Source organism: Lynx canadensis, chromosome C2 (genome assembly GCF_007474595.2).
Source record: "Lynx canadensis isolate LIC74 chromosome C2, mLynCan4.pri.v2, whole genome shotgun sequence".
Classification (NCBI taxonomy): domain Eukaryota; kingdom Metazoa; phylum Chordata; class Mammalia; order Carnivora; family Felidae; genus Lynx; species Lynx canadensis.
The window spans coordinates 101,251,064-101,274,264 of record NC_044311.2 but is presented as its reverse complement, the minus strand read 5'-3'; the positions used below and the strand labels follow the sequence as shown (position 1 = coordinate 101,274,264).

At 35.1% G+C, this 23,201-nt stretch overlaps 1 protein-coding gene across 2 annotated transcripts in view; it reads left to right on the top strand.

The window, feature by feature from the left end:
* The window catches only part of NECTIN3 (nectin cell adhesion molecule 3), a 130,564-nt gene that overhangs the window by 25,052 nt on the left and 82,311 nt on the right, over nucleotides 1-23,201 (top strand). For both annotated transcript variants that reach the window (XM_030329914.1, XM_030329912.1), the window contains exons 2-3: nucleotides 14,809-15,150; nucleotides 22,750-23,046. In XM_030329914.1, the coding sequence (XP_030185774.1) occupies nucleotides 14,809-15,150; nucleotides 22,750-23,046 (639 nt within the window). The remainder of the gene's footprint in view (nucleotides 1-14,808; nucleotides 15,151-22,749; nucleotides 23,047-23,201) is intronic.

Below are 23,201 nucleotides of genomic sequence, written 5' to 3'. Positions count from 1 at the left end.
CGGCCCCTCCACCTTTTAATTTGAAAATCACTGAGCTTTTGAATGTCTTCACTAATATCCTTATAGATACTAAAATTTATTTATAATGTGCCTCAGCATGGTGGAGTTGCCAAGATTACTTTTTGAAGCCAGAAGCTTTCTTCTTGTTTGTCTTTTGCCACTAGCTATTTAAGGGCAGATCACCTCAAATGTCTCTATAAAAATGAGATTAGATCAGATTCCTATACGTTTTCTTCCTGATCTAAGATTTTGTGCTTCTGTTCTGAAAATACAAAGGAATTTGTGCTTTTAAGCATAAACTAAAGAGAAGCTGTATTTATGTTGATTGGTTAAATCAAGATATTTTCTTTATTTGAAATTTAAAGGTAGTGGTTGAGAATAGATGGTGGAAACAACATTTTTTAAAGGCTGAAGTTACTATGTGAAGATAAGATGATACGATACAGTGGGATAAAATTTATATTTAGTGTTAATATATAGAAATAGTAGAGTAGAAGTTTGCTATCTCTTGCACCTGTTATTCCCTATGTTTGGTTATGTGTAAATCATTATTACAGTAATCTAACTAGTTAGAAGTTAACTTATATTAAACTTCCATTCTGGAACTGCACTATCTAGGACTTTTCTGCCGTGAAACAAATGTTATTCAGCTGTACTCTTGAGTAGCATAGTTACTAGCCATGTATGGCAATTGAGCATTTGAAATATGGCTAGTGTAAATGAAAACCAGAATTTAAACTTTTATTTAATTTCGATTAATTTAAATTTAAATAGCCACTTGTGGGTAGTGGCTGGGACCATGTGATTCTAGGAATTGTTAAACATTGTGCCAAAGCATTATTAGTTCTATTTCTCTACTGTGTCATTTCTGATTACTGCCCTTTACTCTTTTTGAATTCAACCTTCCCTCCAGTCTTACGTTCTGTATTTTGGCCTCATGCTGGATCTTTGATTAGCTTGCATTGGTCTTCCCAGCCTATGAAAATTTTTAAGTCTTCAAAGCAGAGCTTAAATTCTACCTATTGCAGAGTTTTCCCTGATTCCGCTATGGCAGATGGCACTGTCTCTTACTATTTGTATGACCCAGGTTAAGTTTTTTTAATAACCCTTTTGATTCTTGATTTGTCATATGGAAACAAAAATTACCTATCTTACCTCATAGTATGCTTTTTGGGGGGAGGGATGGAGTGTGGGGATCAAATGAAACAATAAAACTAAAAGTTCAATAAAATGGTATGTAAAAACAGACAATTTTTAGGACTATACAACTGTAAAGGGATGAGACATTTCATAAATGTGAAAACTGAGGTCAGAGAAATTGACTTCCCCACTGCCTAACAGTATCCACCTCACTTTATTTAGTACTTCAGTTCCAGTAATTCTTTAGCTACATTGGTTTCTATAATCCTTTCATCCTATTCTTTTTCTTCCCTTCTTGACCAGCTGACAGTCTGTAGTCTATCATTGAAATCACTTCTTTGCCATCAAACCCTTGCTCATCTTTTATTTGTGCTAGCCTGGTAAAACTCTCAACCTGGGTTAAATCTTACAGTTTGCCCATTCCATGCCTCTACTCAGGCAAGTGAATGCTGATTAACGTCATCATAATTCAAAGGTAGTAACTGCAGGTAGTTCTTGGAACTACCACATTTTCCTAATGAGTGGTTCTTTTTTATACTCTTAAAAAATTATTGATGACTATAGCAAGCTTTTGTTAGTGTGGATCTTATCTGTCAATACTTACTTGGTTAAATATTAAAACAGTAATTTTTAAATGCTATAATTCCTTCAAAAATAGTCATTACAGGAATGCCTGGGTGGCTCAGTCATTCAAGCCTCTGACTGGCTCAGGTCATGATCTTGTGGTTTGTGACACAAGCTTTGTGTTGGGCTCTGTGCTGACAGCTCAGAGCCTGGAGCCTGCTTCGGATTCTGTGTCTCCCTCTCTCTCTGCCCCTTCCCTGTTCATGCTCTGTGGCTTTCTTTCTCTCAAAAATAAATAAACATTTTAAAACTTTAAAAAATAGTCACTACATGTCAACAAATAATTTTATGAAAAATTAGTATTTTTAAAATTTATTTATTTATTTTGAGAGAGAAAGAGTGAGAGAGAGAATCCCAAAAGGCTCCACACTGTCAGCACAGAGCCTGACACAGGGCTTGATCACCCGAACCGTGATACCATCACCTGAGCTGAAGTCAAGAGTTGGACTTTTAACTGACTGAGCCCCCTCGCCACCCCCAAAAGTAAGTATTTTCTGTAAAAAATTAGTGGTAAGAGTGGTATAGTTCTTTATTTTGCAAATGTGTTTAACATCTATCTTAATAACAACTGGATTTTCATACCTGCTTCTGCATTTAACCTGCTGAATATCATATGTAGCCTCTAGAATATCCATTGTATACTCATGGCAGAACAGAATGAAAAAGATAACATTATAGAATGAGTGTGAACATAGTTTTGATTGTATTAACTCCCTGGAAAAGTCTTGGAGACTCTCAAGGGTCACACTTTGAGTACTTTTGCTTCATTCCATCTGCTCTTTCCCACAGCTGTTTCACACTTCTATCTTTTTAAGTCTCTAGACATCATCTCTTATCCTCACATGCAATCCTTTCTTTTTAAAGAGCAAACGTAAGAAGTCAGAAAAGAACTTTAACCACCATACCTACCAATCTGTAAGGGTAGACTCTGGCAGCTACAACTGATGCACGATGGATGCCTACTGATATCCCTCAGTCCTGTCCCACAGTCCCTTTTCCTCAAAGATACCACTTTAACAGCGGTCTCTTTTGTCTCATAAATTTTGTTTTTCAGTCATTTCAGTAAACATAAATATATGCTATAATAGTTCTCATTTAAAAAAGACTCTCCCTGATATATAATCTCTCTTGAGCTATTGTCTCTCTTTATAGTAAAAATCATCTCAAGAGTTCTTTATATACTAAATGTTCTCCAGTTTGTCTTCTATTCTCATTTTTATATAAAACAGCTTCATTGGGTATAAGTGACCTATAATACGCTGCACCTACTTGAGGTGTACAATTTGATAAGTTTTAACAAAGATGTCTGCCTGTTGAATCGTCACTACAGTGAAGATAGTGAAATGTTATATTGTGTCATCTATAAATCATCCATCTCATCTCTTCCTGTCCCCCTTCCCCTAAGCAAGCACCTATCTGCTTTCTGTCACTGTAGTTTGCGTTTTCTAGAGTTTTATATAAATGGAATTATACTTTATGTATTTTTTTTCTATCTTCTTTCAGCATAATTGTTTTGAAATTCATCCATGTTGTTGCATGTTATCAGTTTATTTCCTTTTATTGTATTTGGTTATATAAATATTCCTGTTAAAATTTTTTAATAGGGGCACCTGGGTGCTAAGTCGGTTAAATGTCTGACTTTGGCCCAGGTCATAATCTCACAGTTTGTGAATTTGAGCCCTATGTCAGGCTCTATGCTGACAGCTCAGAGCCTGGATCCTGCTTCAGATTCTGTGTCTCTCTCCCTGTCTCTCTCTGCCTCTCCCCCGCTCTCATTCTGTCTCAAAAATGAATAAGCGTTAAAAAATAAAATTTTTAATAGACTTTATTTATTTTTAATGTATTATTTACTTTTAAGAGAGAGAATGAGTGAGTGTGGGGGAAGAACAGAGAGAGAGGGAGACACAGAATCCCAAGCAGCCTCCACGCTGTCAGCACAGAGCCTGTTGCAGGGCTCGAATCCACGCACCATGAGATCATGACCTGACCTGAACTGAAATCAAGAGTTGGGCGCTTGACCGACTGAGCCACCCAGGCACCCCGGGACTTCACTTTTTAGAGCAGTTTTAGTTCATAACAAAATTGAATGGGTTGTACAGAGAGGTCCCATATGTACTCTCATCACCCTTCCCCCCAGTAGCCCCTACCAGCATCTTCTACCAGAGTGATACATTTGTTACTGTTGATGAACCTACATTGACACTTCATCATCATCACCCAAAGGCCATAGTTTTCATTAGGGTTCACTCTTAGTATTGTACGTTCCGTGGGTTTTGGAAAATGTATGACATGGATCCACCATCATAGTATTATGCAGAGTTAGTTTCACTGCCCTTAAAATTCTCAATATTATACCTGTTCATTTCCCCCTCCTCTCCCAATCCTTGGCAACCACTGATCTTTTTACTGTCTCCATAATTTAGCCTTTTCCAAAATATCATATAATTGTAATTATTCAGTATGTAGCTTTTACAGATTGGCTTTTTTAACCTGACAATAATACATTTAAGGTTCCTCCATGTCTTTTTATGGCTTATACCTCATTTCTCTTTAGCACTGAATGATACTCCATTGTTTGTACCACAGTTTATTCATTCACCTACTGAAGGACACAGTGGTTGTGTTGACAAGTTTTTGGCAATTCTCAGTAAAACTGCCATAAACACCCACGTGTAGATTTCTGTGTAGATGTAAGTTTTCTGTTTGTTTGGGTAAATACAATGGAACACAATTGCTGGTTTGTAATGTAAGAGTGTATCTAGTTTTGTAAGAAACTGCCAAACTGTCTTCCATAGTGGCTGTATCAGTTTTCATTTCCACCAGTAAGGAATGGTAGTTCCTGTTGCTCCATATCCTTGTGAGCATTTGGTATTCCCAGTGTTTGGATTTTAGCCATTCTAATAGGTGTGTAATGGTATCTAATTGTTTTAATTTGCAGTTCTTTAATGACATGATATTGAGCATCTTTTCATATGCTTTTTTGCCATCTGTATGTCTTCTTTGGTAAGATGTCTGTTAAGGTCTTTTTCCCATTTTTCAGTTGGGTGGTTTTTTTTCTTATTGAGTTTTAAACGTTCTTTGGGTGTTTTGGATATTGGCCCCTTAGTATAGATGTCTTTTACCAACACTTTCTTCCAGTCTGTGGCTTGTCTTCTCATTCTCTTGGTAGTGTCTTTTGCAGAACAGAAATTTTAATTTTGATCATGTCTAGCTTGTCTCCATTATCTTTCTTGGATTATGTCTTTGGTGTTGTGTCTAAAAAGTCATCACCATCCCCAACATAATCTAGGTTTTTTCCTGTGTTATCTTCTAGAAATTTTATAGTTTTGCATTTTACATTTAGGTTTGTGATCCATTTTTAGTTAATTTTTGTGAAGTGTATAAAGTTGGTCTAGATTCTTATTTTTGCATGTGGATGTCCAGTTGTTCCAATACCATTTGTTGAAAATAATTCTCTTTGCTCTGGTATATTGCCTTTGTTCATTTGTCAGAATCTATTGATTAGAGTCATATGAATTTATTTCTGGGGTCTCTGTTCTGTTGATCTATTTGTCTATTCTTTCACCAGTGCCACACTGTCTTGGTTAGTGTAGTTTTATACTAAGTGTTGAAGTCATGTGGTGTTCGTCCTGTGACTTTGTTCTTCTTTTTCGATATTTTGTTGGCTATTCTGGGTCTTTTGTTTCTCCATATAGTGTTAGGATCAGTTTGTTAATATCTACAAAGTAACTTGCTGGGATTTTGCCTGGGATTATGTTGAATCTATAGGTAATGTTGGGAAAAACTGACATCTTGACAATATTGAGTCTTCCTACCCATTAACATGGAATATGTTTACGTTTAGTAGTTCTTCTTTGATACCCTTGATTAGTTTTGCAATTTTCCTCACATGGATCTTGTACATATTTTGTTAACATTTATACCCAAATGTTTCATTTTTGGGGTGCTAATGTAAATGATACTGTGTTTTTAATGTGAAATTTTACTTTTCATTGCTGGCATATAGGAAAGTGATTGTATCCTGCACCTTTGCTGTAACCACTTACTAGCTTGAAGAGTTTTTGGTCAGTTCTGACTTTCTACAGTACAAAATCATATCTGTGAACAAAGTTTTATTTCTTCTTTCCCAATCAGGATACGTTTTATTTCCTTTTCTTCTTACATTAGCTGGAATTTCTAGTATAATGTTGTAAAGGTACAACAGAGAGGCATCCTTGCCTTGTTCCTGATCTTATTGGGAAAGCTTTTAGTTTCTCACCCTAAGTATGATGTTAGCTGTAGGGTTTTTATTTTTTTATTTTTTATTTTCTTTAACTTTTTTTAATGTTTATTTATTTTTGAGACAGAGAGAGATAGAGCATGAACAGGGGAGGGTTAGAGAAAGGGAGACACAGAATCCGAAGCAGGCTCCAGGCTCTGAGCTGTCAGCACAGAGCCCGACGCGGGGCTCGAACTCATGGACTGTGAGATTATGACCTGAACCGACGTCAAATGCTTAACCGACTGAGCCACTCAGGTGCCCCTAGCTGTAGGGTTTTTAAAAATAATTGTTCTTTATCAAGTTGAGGACGATCCCTTCTCTTCCTAGTTGTGGGTATTTCTTTTTATTGCTGAATAGTATGTGTATAGTAATACATATGTATTAGTATATACATATGTGTTAGTACATACATATCTATTAATATATACATATATGCGTATGACTATACCACAGTTTGTTTATTCATTCTCTTGTTGGTGGACATTTGGGTTGGTTCCATTTTTTGGCTCTTATGAATAAAGTTGCTGTGAACATTTGTGTACAAGTCTATGTACAGACACGGTTTTTTAATCTAGTGAGTATAGACATAGGAGTGAAATGGGTGGATGATATGGTGCTTGTCTGTTGAACTTTAAGAAACTGCTGGTGTCTTCCAGTGTGGTTGTACCATTTTGCAGTTCAACCAGCAATGAGGGAGGGTTCCACTTCTTCCACATTCTCAGTCTTTTTAATTTTTGTCACTCTAATGGATGGGTAGTGGTATCTTATTGTGGTCTTAACTTGCGTGTCCCTAATGATGTTGAGTACTTATTCATATGCTGTTTGGTGATGTGTCTCTTCAGATCTTTTCCTCATTTTTTAAATTGGCTTGTTTTCTTTTTATGAAGTTTTCAGAGGTCTTTATAAGTGTTTTGAATTCAGGTTCTTTGTCAGATATAAATCCTTTATCAAATATGTTTTGCAAAGTTTTTTTCCCCATTAAGTGGCTTGTCTTAAGAGTATATTTTGAAGAGTAGAAAATTTTTGATGAAACTCACTAATTGTGCTTTTGGTAACATACCTAAGAAATATTTGCCAATCTAAAGTACAAAAATTACATTTGCATGTCCATGTGAATTTTAAGAAAAATAACTTGTCAAGTTTTATAAAAATCTGATTGTATTTTGATTGGGATTGTGTTTAATCTGTAGCTCAATTTTTTAGAAAGAATTAATGTTATAAGAATATTAAGTCTTCTGTGAGAAAAGTTTATCTTTCCATTTATTTAGGTCTTTAATTTCTCTTAGCAAATTCTGTAGTTTTAACTGTGGGTTTTTCATAACTTCTGTCAGATTTATCCCCATTTCTTGTTTTTTCTTGATGTTATTTTAAACAGCAGTGTTTTAAATCCCTCCCCACCCCATGCCCAATTTTTTCAATGCTAATACATGGAAATAAAATTGGTTTTTCTATATTGATCTTAAATGCTATGTAAGGACTACTGTCCCTGCTTAATGCCCTTGTTATAGTAGCTTTCTTGTAGAGAATCTATCAAATTTTCCACACAGATGATTGTTTTCTGCAAATACATTTTTATTTTATTCTTTTCTAATCTAGATGCCTTTTGTTTCTTTTTCTTCCTTGATTGTACAGTGTTGGATAGAACTCAGGGAGATTGTTTGGTTGTTAGATTCTCTCAAGGCGTTGAGGCCTTGAGATTCACTCCAGGTGGTAAAACGAGACCAGTTATTGGGCTTACCTTGTATGTTTACTGTCTCTCAGGATCAATATTCTTTGTTGCCTGTTGATCATTGTCTTGAAATGGTTGTTTCAAGCAAGAGGGTAAATCTTCTTACTTTTCCTTGGTTATAAGCAGAAGTCTCTATGCTCTTGTAAATCTATACCAGTCAGGCTTTTATCCTCCCACTCACTAAGACAGTTGCTAAATTCATTGGTTACTTACTAGTCCTTCTTGTTTGGCTGATTGGTAGTATTTGGAATAATTGATCACTCTCCCTTTTCTAGGTACTTGGTTTACTTAGGTGCAAGATTCTTCGAGGTGCTTTTTCTTCTTCCCTGACTACAGTCTGTCATCTTCTTTTTTGAATTCTACTCAACTTCCAAACCTTTAAGTGTTTGAATGCACCATGGGTGAAATAGGCAAGTCCAAAACTGCAGTTCTGATCTCCTCTCTACCTCGGACCCTTAAAAATGCTACACTTGCGGGCGCCTGGGTGGCGCAGTCGGTTAAGCGTCCGACTTCAGCCAGGTCACGATCTCACGGTCCGTGAGTTCGAGCCCCGCGTCGGGCTCTGGGCTGATGGCTCAGAGCCTGGAGCCTGTTTCCGATTCTGTGCCTCCCTCTCTCTGCCCCTCCCCCGTTCATGCTCTCTCTCTGTCCCAAAAATAAATAAACGTGGAAAAAAAAAAATTTAAAAAAATAAAATAAAAAATAAAAAAAATAAAAAAATAAAAAAAAAATGCTACACTTGCTAATCTCATTTTGGTAAATGTCAGCTCTATCATTTCACTTGCTCAGGCCATAACTATAGACTAATTTTGGCCTTTCTATTTCTCTTAGACCCAGTGTTTTGTTCCACCAGGAATCCTGTTTGTTTTTCTTTCACAATACAGTATATCCAGAATTGTACTTACCTCTGCTTAACACTACCACTTTGATTATCCTGATTCAAACCCTGTCTTCTCTCCTGCATCAAGAAAAGGCAATGATGGTACCCTAAAGTAATCGCTGTTACTTTCCTTTATTTTCCTCCTTGGTTCTTACTATCTGATATCTTACTTTAATTCTTTTTCTCCAATTAGAATTTAAACTTCATAAAGACAGGGACATCTCTATTTCCAGTACTTAGAACAGTGCCTGGCACAAAAGTACATACCTAATTCATACTGATAAATAAATGTCCTGGGTTTTCTCATCCGGTTTGTCCTTAGGATATAGGACCTCCTGTGATCCCAGAGTTACTCTTTCTAGTTAAAACATGACCCGAAGCTAGAGATTCTTTCATATTCTAATAGTATTAGAATTTGCAGTTATTCATAGATTTGACATTCTATTATTTAATTAACTCCATTTTTCTATGCTTATTACTGTTTTGAGTGTTGTTTGGGTATTTTATAGAAAAGAATTTTTTGTTACATTTTCAAGGCTGATGTGGCTTAAACATTTATTACTTTAAAACAATTCAGATTAATTATTGAATGTAGTAGTGATAAATCTGATTCATCTAAACTTTAAGTATGCTGAAATTGTTGAGAATACCTCTGTTAGTTTCTTAAAAATGTGTACTTACTTCAGTTGTTGCTTTAAAAAAATTATTCTAAATTCTCAGGAGTCTGAAAGGATCCATACCTTTTTGGAAGTATTGTTTGTAGTTGAACATAGAGTATAATAAACAATTGATTTAGAGAATATTTGCATATACCTATTTTCTAGATGATAAGTAACATTTAGAAGATCCTGGGACCTAAAATGGACAAGATACCTGCCATTTCCATAGGTTGAGAAATGAGATGTGGTAACAAAAAATGGTATCACAGTATTAAAAAAGGTAGTATTGGGGCATCTGGGTGGCTCAGTTAGGCATCTGACTGGATTTCTGCTTAGGTCATGATCTCTGGTTCATGAGTTTGAGCCCTGCATCAGACTTTGCACTGACAGAGGGATTCTCTCTTTCTCTCTCTCTCTCTCTCTCTCTCTCTCTCTCTCTCTCTCTCTGTGTTCCTCCCCCACTTGTTCTCTCTCTTTCTCTCTCTCAAAATAAAAACTTAATTAAAAACATTTTTTAAAGGTAGTATTAAAGATAGATTTGTGATAACTTCTATTACTTTTTGGTTCATTGTTGGGAGTGGGAGAGGTAGGAAAGTGAACTGTGGTCACTTTATACTTCTGTTTCAGATACTTTAATATGATCTCTAATATGAACATCAAGTCACTTTTTGCTTTTAAATAACCCATAGAAGTTATAGGACATGGATCATATTTTCTTTTTCTGTCACAGACTTTTTAAAAAATATTTCCAAATGATTTGTATCCTCATCACACTCTAAATCTTGACTGACTATTCAAATATACATGAAAAATCCAGTTTTATTTTCATGGTTCTAGTGTTTTCATGGGAGCTACAGGTAGGAGGAAAACACCTATTTCTCTCTTTTTCTCTCTGAAAGATCAATAAATCCAATTTAATTAATTAGTCAGTGCTACAAATGGTATTTTGTTTTTCTTTGGCCTCTAGAGTGTGCAGTAATCAGGAACACCGTACGACAGTGTCAGGCAGGGTCTTGCCAGATATGAAAGGTTCAATTCTTTGCTGTTCCTTAGCCTCTTTATATTCTAGATTTACATCACTCTTAATAAAGAACTTTATTAAAAAACTTTAAATAATTTAGGTCTTTAGAAATCAACATTTGTATATCTCTAAGACACACCTCTGCTTTCTTGTCAAACTCCACTTCATGTGGGAAAGTGGGGGAGGAGGTAGGTTTAATGTTTGGGAGACCTTGAGAAGTGAGGCATTCAGTGACTTTGGTATAAGAACCATAGTGGAGAATCTGTTTCTCTACAGTTTTAAGATTCTGTGGAGGAAAATCTTACTTAGAAGTGGTTTTTAACTTTTGGGTTTAGTCTAGGATTGGAAATATATTAGATACTTGTTTGCAGGCAATAGAAACTAACTCTGGCTAACTCAAACACAAAAAAGGAGATATATCATTAGAAGCTTGTGGAATCTAGGGGAGAGCCAAATTACCAATACTTACAGGGTAATATAAAGCCTTGCTCAGAGGTTTAAGAGTTGAAGCAACAGAAAACTGTGCCAAAGTTTACTTTTTTATAGCAAGCAAAAACTACTCAGAAAAATTTTGCAGAAAAATTGGAAAGTAAGAATTGGTCATTTTCTCCTAGATATTAAAACAAAAGGTGAAAAATAAAAACCTGGTAGTTATATTAATACTTAGAGTAAAATTAAACACTTACTGTGGGCTCCTGGGTGGCTCAGTTGGTTAAGCATCTGACTACTTCAGCTCAGGTCATGATCTCACGGTTCGTGAGTTCAAGCCCCACAACAGGCACTTTGCTGTTAGCACGGAATCTGCTTTGGATCCTCTGCCTGCCTTGCTCTCTCTGCCCTTCCCTGCTGGTGTTCTCTAAACAAACAAACAAACAAACTTAAAAAAATTAAGCACTTACTGAAATAGCCATTTGTAGTGGGTTTTTTGGGTTTTTTTATTTTTTGGTTTTTTTTTTGTTTTTGTTTGTTTTTTTTTATGTACCAAGCTCTTTGTTCCCTAGGGGGTTAGTTTTTCTGATCAAATCTATCATCCTTTTTTTCTAGATGGTTTTTCATTCTTTTATTCTGAGAGTGGCTTTCCCTATTTAAATATTGTAGAATATACTTAAATATTGAAAATATGTTTTTGATTCGGTGGATTCATTTTTTCTTTTTCCTGTCTCCAAATACTCCCTTTAGTAATGATGGCTCAATTAGGCCATAGTTCTTACAGGTTGTAAGGAGATATGATTAGCACTGTCCTTCCCAGGTTGTTCTGATACTTAATGTCTTAGATCAGATTGCTATAAGAAAACACTATGGACTGGGTGGCTTAAACAGCAAATACTTATTTTTCACAGTTTTGGAGGCTGAGAAGTACAAGATCAAGGTGCAGATTCCGTTCTTGGTGAGGACTCTTTCCTGACTTGTATGTAGACAGCCACCTTCTTGATTTGTGCTCACATGGTGGAAAGAGAGAGAGCTCTCTTCTTTTTCTTATAAGGACATTAATGTCACCATAGGAGCTATACCTTCATGACCTCCTATAAACTTGATTACCACACAAGGGCCCCATCTACAGATATTATCACTTTAGAGATTAGGACTGCAATATAAAAATTTTGAAAAGTGCAAATACTCAGTCTGTAACATTTCCCTACCCTATCTCTTCTTTACTTTCACCTCAGGAGGATATAATTCTGTTTACTTTTATTTTTAATTTGCTTTTATTATGAGCATTGCTTATTATATATGATTTTGACATCAAAGAGGAGCAAAAAGTAAAAACTGATAGTTCTTTCCTTAATCCTCAGTATCCCACTTCCTAAGAGTAACTAACATTATGTGCCAGAATATACAAAGTTATTGTCAGTATATATGAAGGTATATGTAGCTGTTTCTTACATTTAGATATTCAGTCCGTGTGTGTGTGTGTGTGTGTGTGTGTGTGTGTGTGTGTGTGGTGGCACGTGCATGTGTGTTTGTGTGTTTAGTGTGAAGCAGGGTTCTGTTTCCTAGTAATTAGCTCTTATTAGCATCTTGACTCATTATTTATCTACTCATAGAAAATACTTTGTTATATACCAATACCATTATATATGTGTGTGTGTGTGTGTGTATGTATATATATGCAGTTTCTGTACTTTAAGTTGTATATATGTATATATGTGTGTATATATATATATATATATTCAGTATATATATGTGTATATGCATTTGTGTACTTTAAATTATTTTCAGATACTAATAGTATTTTTTATTTTTACTTTAGTATTTTTATCTAGTGTGTGTTTAGTATGTTTATTATTTTACTTTAGTATTTCTCCTCCCTTCTACTGGGCCATTGTTGTTTTTGAAATACTTCTTAGCTGTTCCCTAGTCCAGTTTCAAGAATTTTTATTAGTTTTCACTGTAATTGCATTGAATTTGTTTGTTAGTATGGGGAGATAGGATGTCCAAGTAGTATTGTTTTCCTATAAGAACATGACATATCTTACATTTATTCATATCATTTGCTCAGATTTATAGGTTCTTTATACCTTTATTCATGGGTGTTTGGAATGTTAATGTTTGCAAATATTGTCATTTTCTACAATAAATTTGTAATGGTTATCACCTCTTATACCATGTTGTATAATTTTTATACATTTTGCATGTTTATATGCACCCGTATGATTCTACTAGCCCTTTGTTTGGCCTTCTACTTCTTTTTTTTTTTTTTTTTTTTTTTTAACCTCATTGCACTGGGATTTCCAATGAATAGTGGTAATGATACTGTGCCATTTTGTCTGCATCTTTTTTTAGTAGCAGGCCTTCTTCTATTTTAGTGTAATGATGGCCACTGATTTAAGAAAAATCCATTTTATTATTAAGAATCCTTTTCTTGGTTGTTAGATTTTTTTTTAATCAGATAATGAACGTTAAATTTTATTGAATGCCTTTTCAGCATCAAATGAGAAAGTCAATGTGAGCTTTCAGTGTTGTAAATAGTTTTAAAATATCCTTACATTCTTGGAATATCCTACTTGGTCATTGTGTCTTTTTTTTTTTTAATAGAAAGATGTGTATTATTTCATAATATTATGTGAAAATTTTAATATTCATAAATTGCTCTTTTATTTATATATTTTCTGGTTTAGTACCAGGCTTATGATAGCTTGCTGAAATACATTATAATACTTTATATGTCTTGGCTTAATTTTAAAAGCTTAGAAATTATCTATACTTGAAAGCATGATAGAGCACAATAAATTTGGGAGACTTGATACTTTTGGGGGGCAGTGGTTAAATAAAACCTTTTTCTTCCATAGCTGTTATGTATAGTCACTGAGAAATGTCAGTCCTTTTTTTTAATACCTTCAGTCATCTCTTGGATGACACAGTTTGCTCTCTTGTTTCTTTATTATTTGTTTTTATTCATTTAGGTTTGGATGATACAGTTTGCCTGTCTCTTTACTTATATTTTACTTATTTATTTATGGTTTTTTTTTTCTCCCAAAAAGGGCTCATGGAAATAATATTGTGTAAAGTTTTTGTTGTTGTTTAGAACCGTTTGAACATGTTTAAAACACATTTTTTGTGGTTATGTTTTAGGTGATACCCTCTACATTTTTAGATTCATTTAAAAATATTAATTGGACATAGCTCTACATTTTAAAGATACTATTTATATAATATATTGTTTATCCAGTTTCCATGTTTGAGTGTTTACATTGGTTTACTTCTGAATTTGAATATTTATTTTGTCAGGAGACATGTGAGTTATAAGCTCTCCAAGGGCTTGTATATATGTTCAAATATACTTGTCAATGAGCAGCATCTTGCTTGAGTTTCGTTTTCATAAATATTAGTCTTATTTCTCTTAAAATAATTTAGATTTGGTTCATTGCTTTCAGAAAGGAAATCAGCATTATAGGGGAAATGTTTGATGTCTTTTTTTTAACTTTTGCTTGTGGAATTTTTTTTCTTCATTCATGAAATGGAAAAATTGATTTCATATTTATATAAATGTTGTTTTAATGAATGTTTTCTGGTAGTTAGTTAATATCTTAAGTTTTTTTATAGATATTTTTGATAGAGGGACCCTCTAGAGGAAGACACTTTGGTATTATATTTGGTTCAACAGATCCTGCATGTAGTAGTTATCTATTGCTAACTAACAAATAGGGCTGGGATCTCATCTGAAGGCTTGCCTGGGAACTGATCTTCCAAACTTATTCTTGGCCCAATCTAGCACTTTTTCCTTCCACTACAGCCATACTGGCGGGTATTTGATTTATTTGAGAGTCACTCTTTGGATTTAACATTCAGCCCTGAAAACATCTACCTCTTTTGAGTCCTTCCTGTTATTTATTCATAAACATGTGTGCGCGCGTGCATGTGCTCATGGGCATGTGAGCACCTGTAGAAGGGGAAGTGGGAGAGACAGAGGGAAACAGGAAGGAGGTGGGAGGAGAATGATCAGATGTTAGTATAACTTATTTCCATTTTAAGAACTATTTTTTCCCCCCATAGGTGCCTTAGCTGGGCCAATTATTGTGGAGCCACATGTCACAGCAGTATGGGGAAAGAATGTTTCATTGAAGTGTTTAATTGAAGTAAATGAAACTATAACACAAATTTCATGGGAGAAGATCCATGGCAAAAGTTCACAGACTGTTGCAGTTCATCATCCTCAGTATGGATTCTCTGTTCAAGGAGAATATCAGGGAAGAGTCTTGTTTAAAAACTATTCACTTAATGATGCTACAATTACTCTACATAACATAGGATTCTCTGATTCTGGAAAGTACATATGCAAAGCTGTTACATTCCCGCTTGGAAATGCTCAGTCCTCTACAACCGTAACTGTATTAGGTAGGTATGCTTGAATTACATATTTTGGTGGTAGTGGCAAGGATTATAATAAAAATATTTCAAGAATTTAAAATGATTGAAAAAAATATATATATAGTTTCTAAATAATTCAAATATGATTTTTCAAGTTCTGTCTTAAAATTCTGTAATTCTAGCCTCTCAATTTAAACAAAATTTTGTCTGTATCTACCCTACCCATTTATGTGATTCTGTGTCGTTCTTAGCTATTTTCCTTTCTTCATGAAAGATTATTTTTTATGTATAATACTAAGTGTTGAGTGTTTTTGACATTTTCAGTGTTCTCAAATTTTCAAACTTTAAATTACCATCTTTAAATAAGCTTTTCCATTTATTTAAATGTCCATTGTCTTAGAGCTCATTGATACACCTCATGTTTGTTTCTGAAATCAAATTTTATTTCTGCTCCTGTGGATTTCATAGCTGTTGGAATCTTGGGCTGTTGATTGTAATGAACAATCTTCTGCCTTTTTCTGATAACTGTTAGAATCTATGGTGGAATTTAAAATGAGCTTATTAACCACTTACAGTGAAAGGACAGTAGTTTAGAAATACTGGTTTATACTTTTGGAATAACAGAATAAGGATTAAAGAGTAATAGCAACCTGAGCCATTTCCACCCAGAATAGTACTCCTTTAACAGGAGGTCTTTGCTCTGCATCTACCTGTTTGCCCACCTGCTGATAGCTCCCCTCCTCAGTCCTCCTTCACTTTCCTTCCAGATGTTAAATGCTCATAAAAACTGTTTGTACTCCTTAGTTGGTCTTAGTTCCAGCTTTCAGAGAGACAAAAAAAGTAACTAGCCCCTGGTATTTAAAGGCATAATTTCAGGGTCTCTGAAATGCAGGAAAGCAGTTTTGTCCAACTTTGGTAGATATTTTTTCATGTTTAGAGATACTATTTAAAAATAGAAATGAAACTAACTTCTTGAAGACTTGATATGTTTGTAATACTGCCCTAACAGCTGTGGGGATATGTAACTCACATTAATGAAATTGATACTTTTGAGGAATGTTTGATTAGAAGGCAAGGGATAAATATCTGAAAAATCAAGTGCAGGCCATCAGGGTAAAAAAGGTCCCAACAAAAGTTCAGTATCTAGAAAGTAATAGTTTATGTGTGGAAGAGGGAGCTCATGCGAATAAACTTTTTTTTGCTTTAAACTTTAGTAATTCCCCCTGAATTAATACAATATTCATTGGTTTAAAACTCAAGACTGTTTATAGGACAAGACTAGTCACGATTTTACCCATGCCTATATCTCTAGCTTCTTCTGTTCCATCCCTTTCTTCACTTTTCCTGCAACCCAAATTTAATAATCATGATAAACTATTTGCAGTTCTGGTAATACCTGTTTATGTTTTACATGTGTTTTTCTTTCTGGTTGGATTGCCTTTGTCTTCCTGTCTCTCTCCTCCTACGTTCTTCTATTTAACTGCTATTCGTCAGACCACATCCTTTTAGAAGCCATTGTTGAAATATATAACCCCTTGCAATTTGATGTTTTTCTTTTTTGGCTCTTTTGCCATTGTATCTTGAGCTTGTCTATTGCAGCAGTTTCCACACTGTTTACTATGTGTTTTCTCCATTAGAAACCCATGGTGGACTGCAGCTATGTACTTTAAAATTTAACTTTATCTAAAGCCTACAAGGGTTCCTAGTATATAGCAGTCATGCCCTTTTAAATGTTATTTAAGTAGAGGATAGGGATGGATTGGTGAGCTTTTTAGTCTACAGAGGTGGTGTAGAAAAAAAAAATAGTTGAGTCAGCTTTGAATTTTGGGTAGGTTTTGGGTAAGAAGAAGGGAAATAAGTGTAGGGAGAACAAGTGAGCCAGTGTAGGGAGGCAGAAAACAATACACATTTGGGCAGAGTTTTTTAGTGTCAGGATTGGTGACATTTTGGGCTGAAATTCTTTGTTGTAGTGAGCTGTCCTGTCCATTGTAGACTGTTTGGCAGCATCCATGACCTCTGCGCACCAGATGGCTAGTAGCAGTCCTTCAGTTATGACAACTGAGAATGTCTCTAGACATTGCCGGGTGTCCTCTGGGAGAGAAGAGAGGAGAGATCACTTACTGTTGAGAACCCTCATTAGTGGAACCACTGAATAATTTGTTGATTGCTTATAGGATTTATATAAAGCACAAGAATTAAAGGCTAGAGAGTTGAGTAGGACTGCATTAAAGTAACTTGAAGGTTAGGATGGGGAATTTGAGCTTTGTATTACTGGAAATGCCAAGTTAGTGTAAGGTACTGTGCTTGCCTCCCTTTTTCTACTCTCAGACTCTTGTTGTGTAAAGTATGGTTCCTGAACCAGCAGCATTGGTATCACTTGGGAGTTTGTTAGAAATACAGAATTTCAGGCCCCTCCCAGACTTAATGAATGGTAAGTCTACATTTTAGCAGAATAGCTAAATGATTCATATGCAGAGTAAAGTTTGAGAAGCACAGCTTTCACTGTGCTTATAGGGATACTTAATTCATAGTAGACTTGATTTAGGGAGTAATGTGGTGAAAATTGTGATTTATGAAGATCGGTCTGGTGTTTTTGATGGATTGAAATGAAGAAGTCCCAAAATCATAATCCTTCAGCCATGAGGGCATGAAGACTTGAAATTAATTTTCTAATTTCTGCCACTTGAGGAAAGAAGGAAGCTATTATATAGGAATAACTGTCAGGACTTTCTAACTGATTGGATACAAGAAACAAGGGAGCTTTGAGCATAACAGGTTTTGAACCCTCGTGATTGAATAAGTTATGTTACTATTAACTCCAGTGGGCGTGTCTGAATGAAAACCAGGTGTTGAGGTTGGGAGGCTAAGATAATGAGTTCAGCATTTGTTTTATTGAGTTTGAGGATATATAGGCAAAAAATACTAGTTGGTAGTTAGAAACTGTGGAGTCAAGCCCTGTATCAAAATTGAATTAGAGATCATCTGGATAATAGTGTATATCAGATAAAAGTTTTTAATTAAGGCAGATGCAAAAAGTAACTGAAGGCCCCCAGGACCCAGTATTTATTAAGGCAGAGGTTAGAAGAAACAAATAAAGAGAGCTTTGAGAAAAACTCGGGCAAAGTAATACTACTTACATGATGACAAGATAAAATTTTTTTTTTTTTTTAATTTTTTTTTTCAACGTTTATTTATTTTTGGGACAGAGAGAGACAGAGCATGAACGGGGGAGGGGCAAAGAGAGAGGGAGACACAGAATCGGAAGCAGGCTCCAGGCTCTGGGCCATCATCAGCCCAGAGCCCGACGCGGGGCTCGAACTCACGGACCGCGAGATCGTGACCTGGCTGAAGTCGGACGCTTAACCGACTGCGCCACCCAGGCGCCCCAAGATAAAATTTTTAAGATTACTCTAGCAGCTTTTACCACAGGGAGAATTAAGCCCTACAGACATGATTTGAATAACCATTTTTTTTTCAGTTTTCCTAAGGATGGTACACAGCTAGTATCATTCTAAATGCATAGCCCAGAAAGTAATTCATTACTTACAACAGATACTTTAAGGCATTAGTACTTAGTTCTTTGGGAAATGAATGTGAAGAACTGCACCAAAATATCAAATTCTGTGAAGTTAGTCAAAGAAAATAGGCATACAAAAATATTGAGCCTGTAGTTTACGTGGTGACCTTAGAGTCTCAGTGCAGTGGTAGTAATAGAACCCAAATTAAGGGAATGTGATATAACAAAAAACCTTTGGGAAAATTTAACAAGTTTTCCATAGTTGATTACTATGTACCTAGTTGATTACTTGTCTTGATGGGATATTACATAGTTGTTAGAATTATGGTTAAGAAAAGTGTTGCTGCTTGAGGGGGGGAAAAAGCAAAAAATATATATCCAGATAGAAACTAGAAAAAGAAATAAAGAGAAGTGGAAGAAGGTGAAAATGACTGCATTAGGATATTGTAGTTGTGGATAATTTTCCCGTTTTTCCAATTTTTAGAAATACTGCTTTTGCAGTAAAAAAAATTCCATTGCTGTGCATGATGGAATGACAGGGACTGGATTTACCCTCTCTCTAAGAACAAGAAACTAGGCAAATAAGAAAGTTTTTAGTCATTGGACAATAGGCAGTGTAGGATTATGATCCCTGAAAGAAGGAAAACAAAGCCAGTCCCTACAATGTTCTAGCTTCCTCTTTAGGCAGTTTCCAGGCTACAGCTCACTGACAAGGATTTGAAGCAGAGAATGATGGTTTCAGGGAGAGTAAAAGAGACATTGGAATTCAGGGAGGACAGGTGATTAGAATTTGTGGAGGAGAATACTGGAAAGCAGAGAGCATCAGAGAGAGAGAGAGAGTGCGTGCTTCAGAGATCTACAGAAGGGCACTCTCAAGTCTTTTTGGTTTAGTACTGATCCGTGTATGTGTGAGAGGAAACTTTTGAGGTGGAGGAAAGAACCAGCAGAAAGCAGTAGATCTAACCAACAATTCTGGTGTTCACACAGGGCTGGGAAAACTTCATATTCTCCCCATTCAGAGTACAGAAGGGCATTGGTAGAATCTTAAGAGGAAGCAACAGCAAAAGTGCTAGACAGGGAAGGGTACAGAGAAGTTAACTAAAATATTGAGGTATATGAGAAAAGTAACTTCAGAAAGCCAATACAATCTACAACTAGGAGATTTATTCCCTTCATAGGAGACAAAAATAGCAGTTTAAAATTGACTTTAAAATAATTTTTTAAAGCTCCTCAAAGATAAAAGCTTCTATTAATGATGGCATAAGTTATTCAGACCAACTCTCCCATAGGAGGGATGCAGTATAAAATACCACCGCAAGCTTCAAAGAGGTAAGAATATAGTGAGAAATCTAACTAGACCAAAATCTAGGAGAAGGTAAAAACAGAAATAAGCCTAGTACTGAAAGCTGCATTCCACCTGAGGGCTTTTGAGAATTCAGAAGAAACACCTGAGATTTTGAGATTTTTGAGAGCCTTGAGAAAACAGAGACAAACTTCTAAGTGTAGTTTTGCTCAAGATGGGATGTCTAGTAACCCTTCTTTTATTCACTTGGTATCCAAAGCTTACATTTTTCAGAATAGTAGTAAACTAGAAGTAAACCAGCCTTCTTACAGACTTCTAGGTTTATGATTACCTGAGTGGTCTGATTTTTAAAAAAAATTTTTTTTAATGTTTTTATTTTTGAGAGAGCACGCAAGCGGGGAAAGGGCAGAGAGAGAGAGAGAGAGACACACACAGAATCCAAGCTGTTGACACGGAGCCTGACACAGGGCTTGAACCCACACTCAACTGACAGAGCCACCCAGGCGCCCCTGAATGGTCTGATCTTAGTAAGTTCAGGAGATCCTAGACTGCTTAGAGATTTCAGGAGATTGGTAGAAGAAAAGTCCAATCTTTTCTGGTCTGGAAGAAAACGACCTTATTTTAGACCCTGGATTATTTCTCTCTTAATTATTCAGACACAGGCATATAGTTTCCTTGAGTAGGCAGGCATACAAGTAAAGAAGACCCCACAAGCAGCAGCCAGCACAAATCAGACAATAGAAACAGACCTGCAAAAATACAAGATGTTGGAGTTATCAGACACAGACTATCAAACATCATCACTTAACATTTGAAGAGATAAGTCAGTCTATAAAATTTCTGCAGAGAAGAAATTATTTAAAAAAATACATAATAATCTGCCTTGAAGTAGAGAAGTAATTTTTAGCATATAAAAGCAGTTAACCATAAAAGGTAACTGAAAACTGATAAATTTTGGTACATTTGAATTAAAAATTTCTGCTTACCAAAACACGTCGTAGAGCAAGAAGATCCTAAACCAGTAGAGGGTATTTTTTTTAGCATATATCATCATAAAAGGGCTCTTTTCCCAAATCAGTAAGTAAAAGCAATTGGTTTTAATAGGCATTTTGCAGAAGAAATTCCAAATAGCCTATAACATGAAAAGATCCTTAACCTCATTCATAATGTGAGAAATTAAAAATACAGTCTCGATGATAATATGATTATATACATACAAGATTCACAAGCGTTGGGAAGTCAGACAGTATCAACTTGTGGTGAGTCTTTGGACCAAGAGGAGCTCTAATATTGGGAGTAATTTGGTACCTTAAAAAGCTTTTTTGACATTATCTGGTAAAATTGAAAATAAAAATAGTACTAATTCCACTATAAGGGACAGACTAGAGAGGCATCTGCACAAATATGCCAAGGTACATGAATGAGAATGTTTCTTATAAAATTGTTTACTCCAAACAGGAAACTGCGCCAATGTCCAATGGTAAATAAACCATACAGCAGTTAAAATTAATAATTTATACTATTGCATGTAAATTTAAATGATCTAAAAATTAAAAGTTAAAAAAATGAATTCCAAAATAATAAACTAAGGCTAATTGTTCTCAAATAAATTAATCTCAGGAACACAAAGTTGAGTCAAAGAAAAACTGTTACAAAAATGCATATAGTCCAGTACTATTTGTGTAAAGTTCAGAAATAGGTAAAATGCAACTGTTTTTAGGTTTGCATGTGTTGCTTGTAGACCTATCATGAAAAGTAAGCAAAAATATATTTCCAATAATGGATTCATACTTGGGCCGGTAGGTGTCAAGGTCAGGAAGAGGCATGTTGAGGAACTTGGGAGGTGCTATTTTTTTTTTTTATTAAGATGTATGGTGGTTACATAGATGTTTACTATAAAGTGTTCATTACATGTGTTGCATGTACTTTTCCCATTGCTGTTTTACAGCAGTACATCTTGTAAAATACATAGGGAAATACATAAGGAAAATATCAATACGCCTTGAGGTAATTATGAAACAAAAAAAAAATAGATACAAATCAAGAACAGATGGCACTGAAAGAACTAGTTGGAAATTTTGGAAATGAATAAAAGTTATTGGGATAAAAATTTAATGTACGGAATAAGTTATAGGCTTGCGCCAAATAATTCCTGAAGTGAGACTGAGGAATTTATACAGAAAGAAGCACATAAAATTTGCTGGAAAATGTGAAGAGATAGTTAGTATAATGGAAGGTAGATTGAAAGGGCCTAAGCATTAAGGTTACTTTTCACCTGCTGAGGAGCTTTCTTACACTAGAAAAAGGTAATGTCATCTACATCATAAGCATAACTATTATTGACATTATACTTTAACAATGTAGGTTTCATACTGGTAACTTAATTTATATTTTCTGTAAACATTTTTGCTGCAAAATGAAGCTGTATGTCTAAAAACTACATTCTTCCCCCTTGCAGAGTGATAGTACTTACAATCTCATAATGGAAATTATGATCCAACTTACAGGACATTTTCATATACTAACTGGGGAGAACTCATCGGTCCCTATAAAGAAAAACATATCTCTGCTAGGGAGAACCGTCTTCAAGATTATAAAGTCTTGCTTAGCTTCTTGTTTGCCTTGGTTTATGATACTCTCTTGTTCCAAGAATCCAGTTGATGTTGGTATTACTTAAAAGTGTGTGTGTAGATTTTATAGGCCTTTGCTTCTGAGTTTATGAAATATGGTTAGATATGGCTTGGAAGGATGTAAATATATTCTTAATTGAAATGTAACTACTTTTTTTTTTTTTTAATTTAAACAGTTGAACCCACTGTGAGCCTGATAAAAGGGCCAGATTCTTTAATTGATGGAGGAAATGAAACGGTAGCAGCCATTTGTATCGCAGCCACTGGAAAACCAGTTGCACACATTGACTGGGAAGGTGATCTTGGTGAAATGGAATCCACTACAACTTCTTTTCCAAATGAAACGGCAACAATTGTCAGTCAGTATAAGCTGTTTCCAACCAGATTTGCTAGAGGAAGGCGAATTACTTGTGTTGTAAAACATCCAGCCTTGGAAAAGGACATCCGATATTCTTTCATATTAGATATACAGTGTAAGTAAATGATAACATCTGCTTTTGAAACATATCATGCATTTTATTTTAATTTTCTTCCTTTGACATAATTCTATGTCAGACTTTTTAATTTGAATATTTAGTATTCAGATATTCTTAACAGCTTTTCCTTGTTGACCTTTTCTTTCTTAATT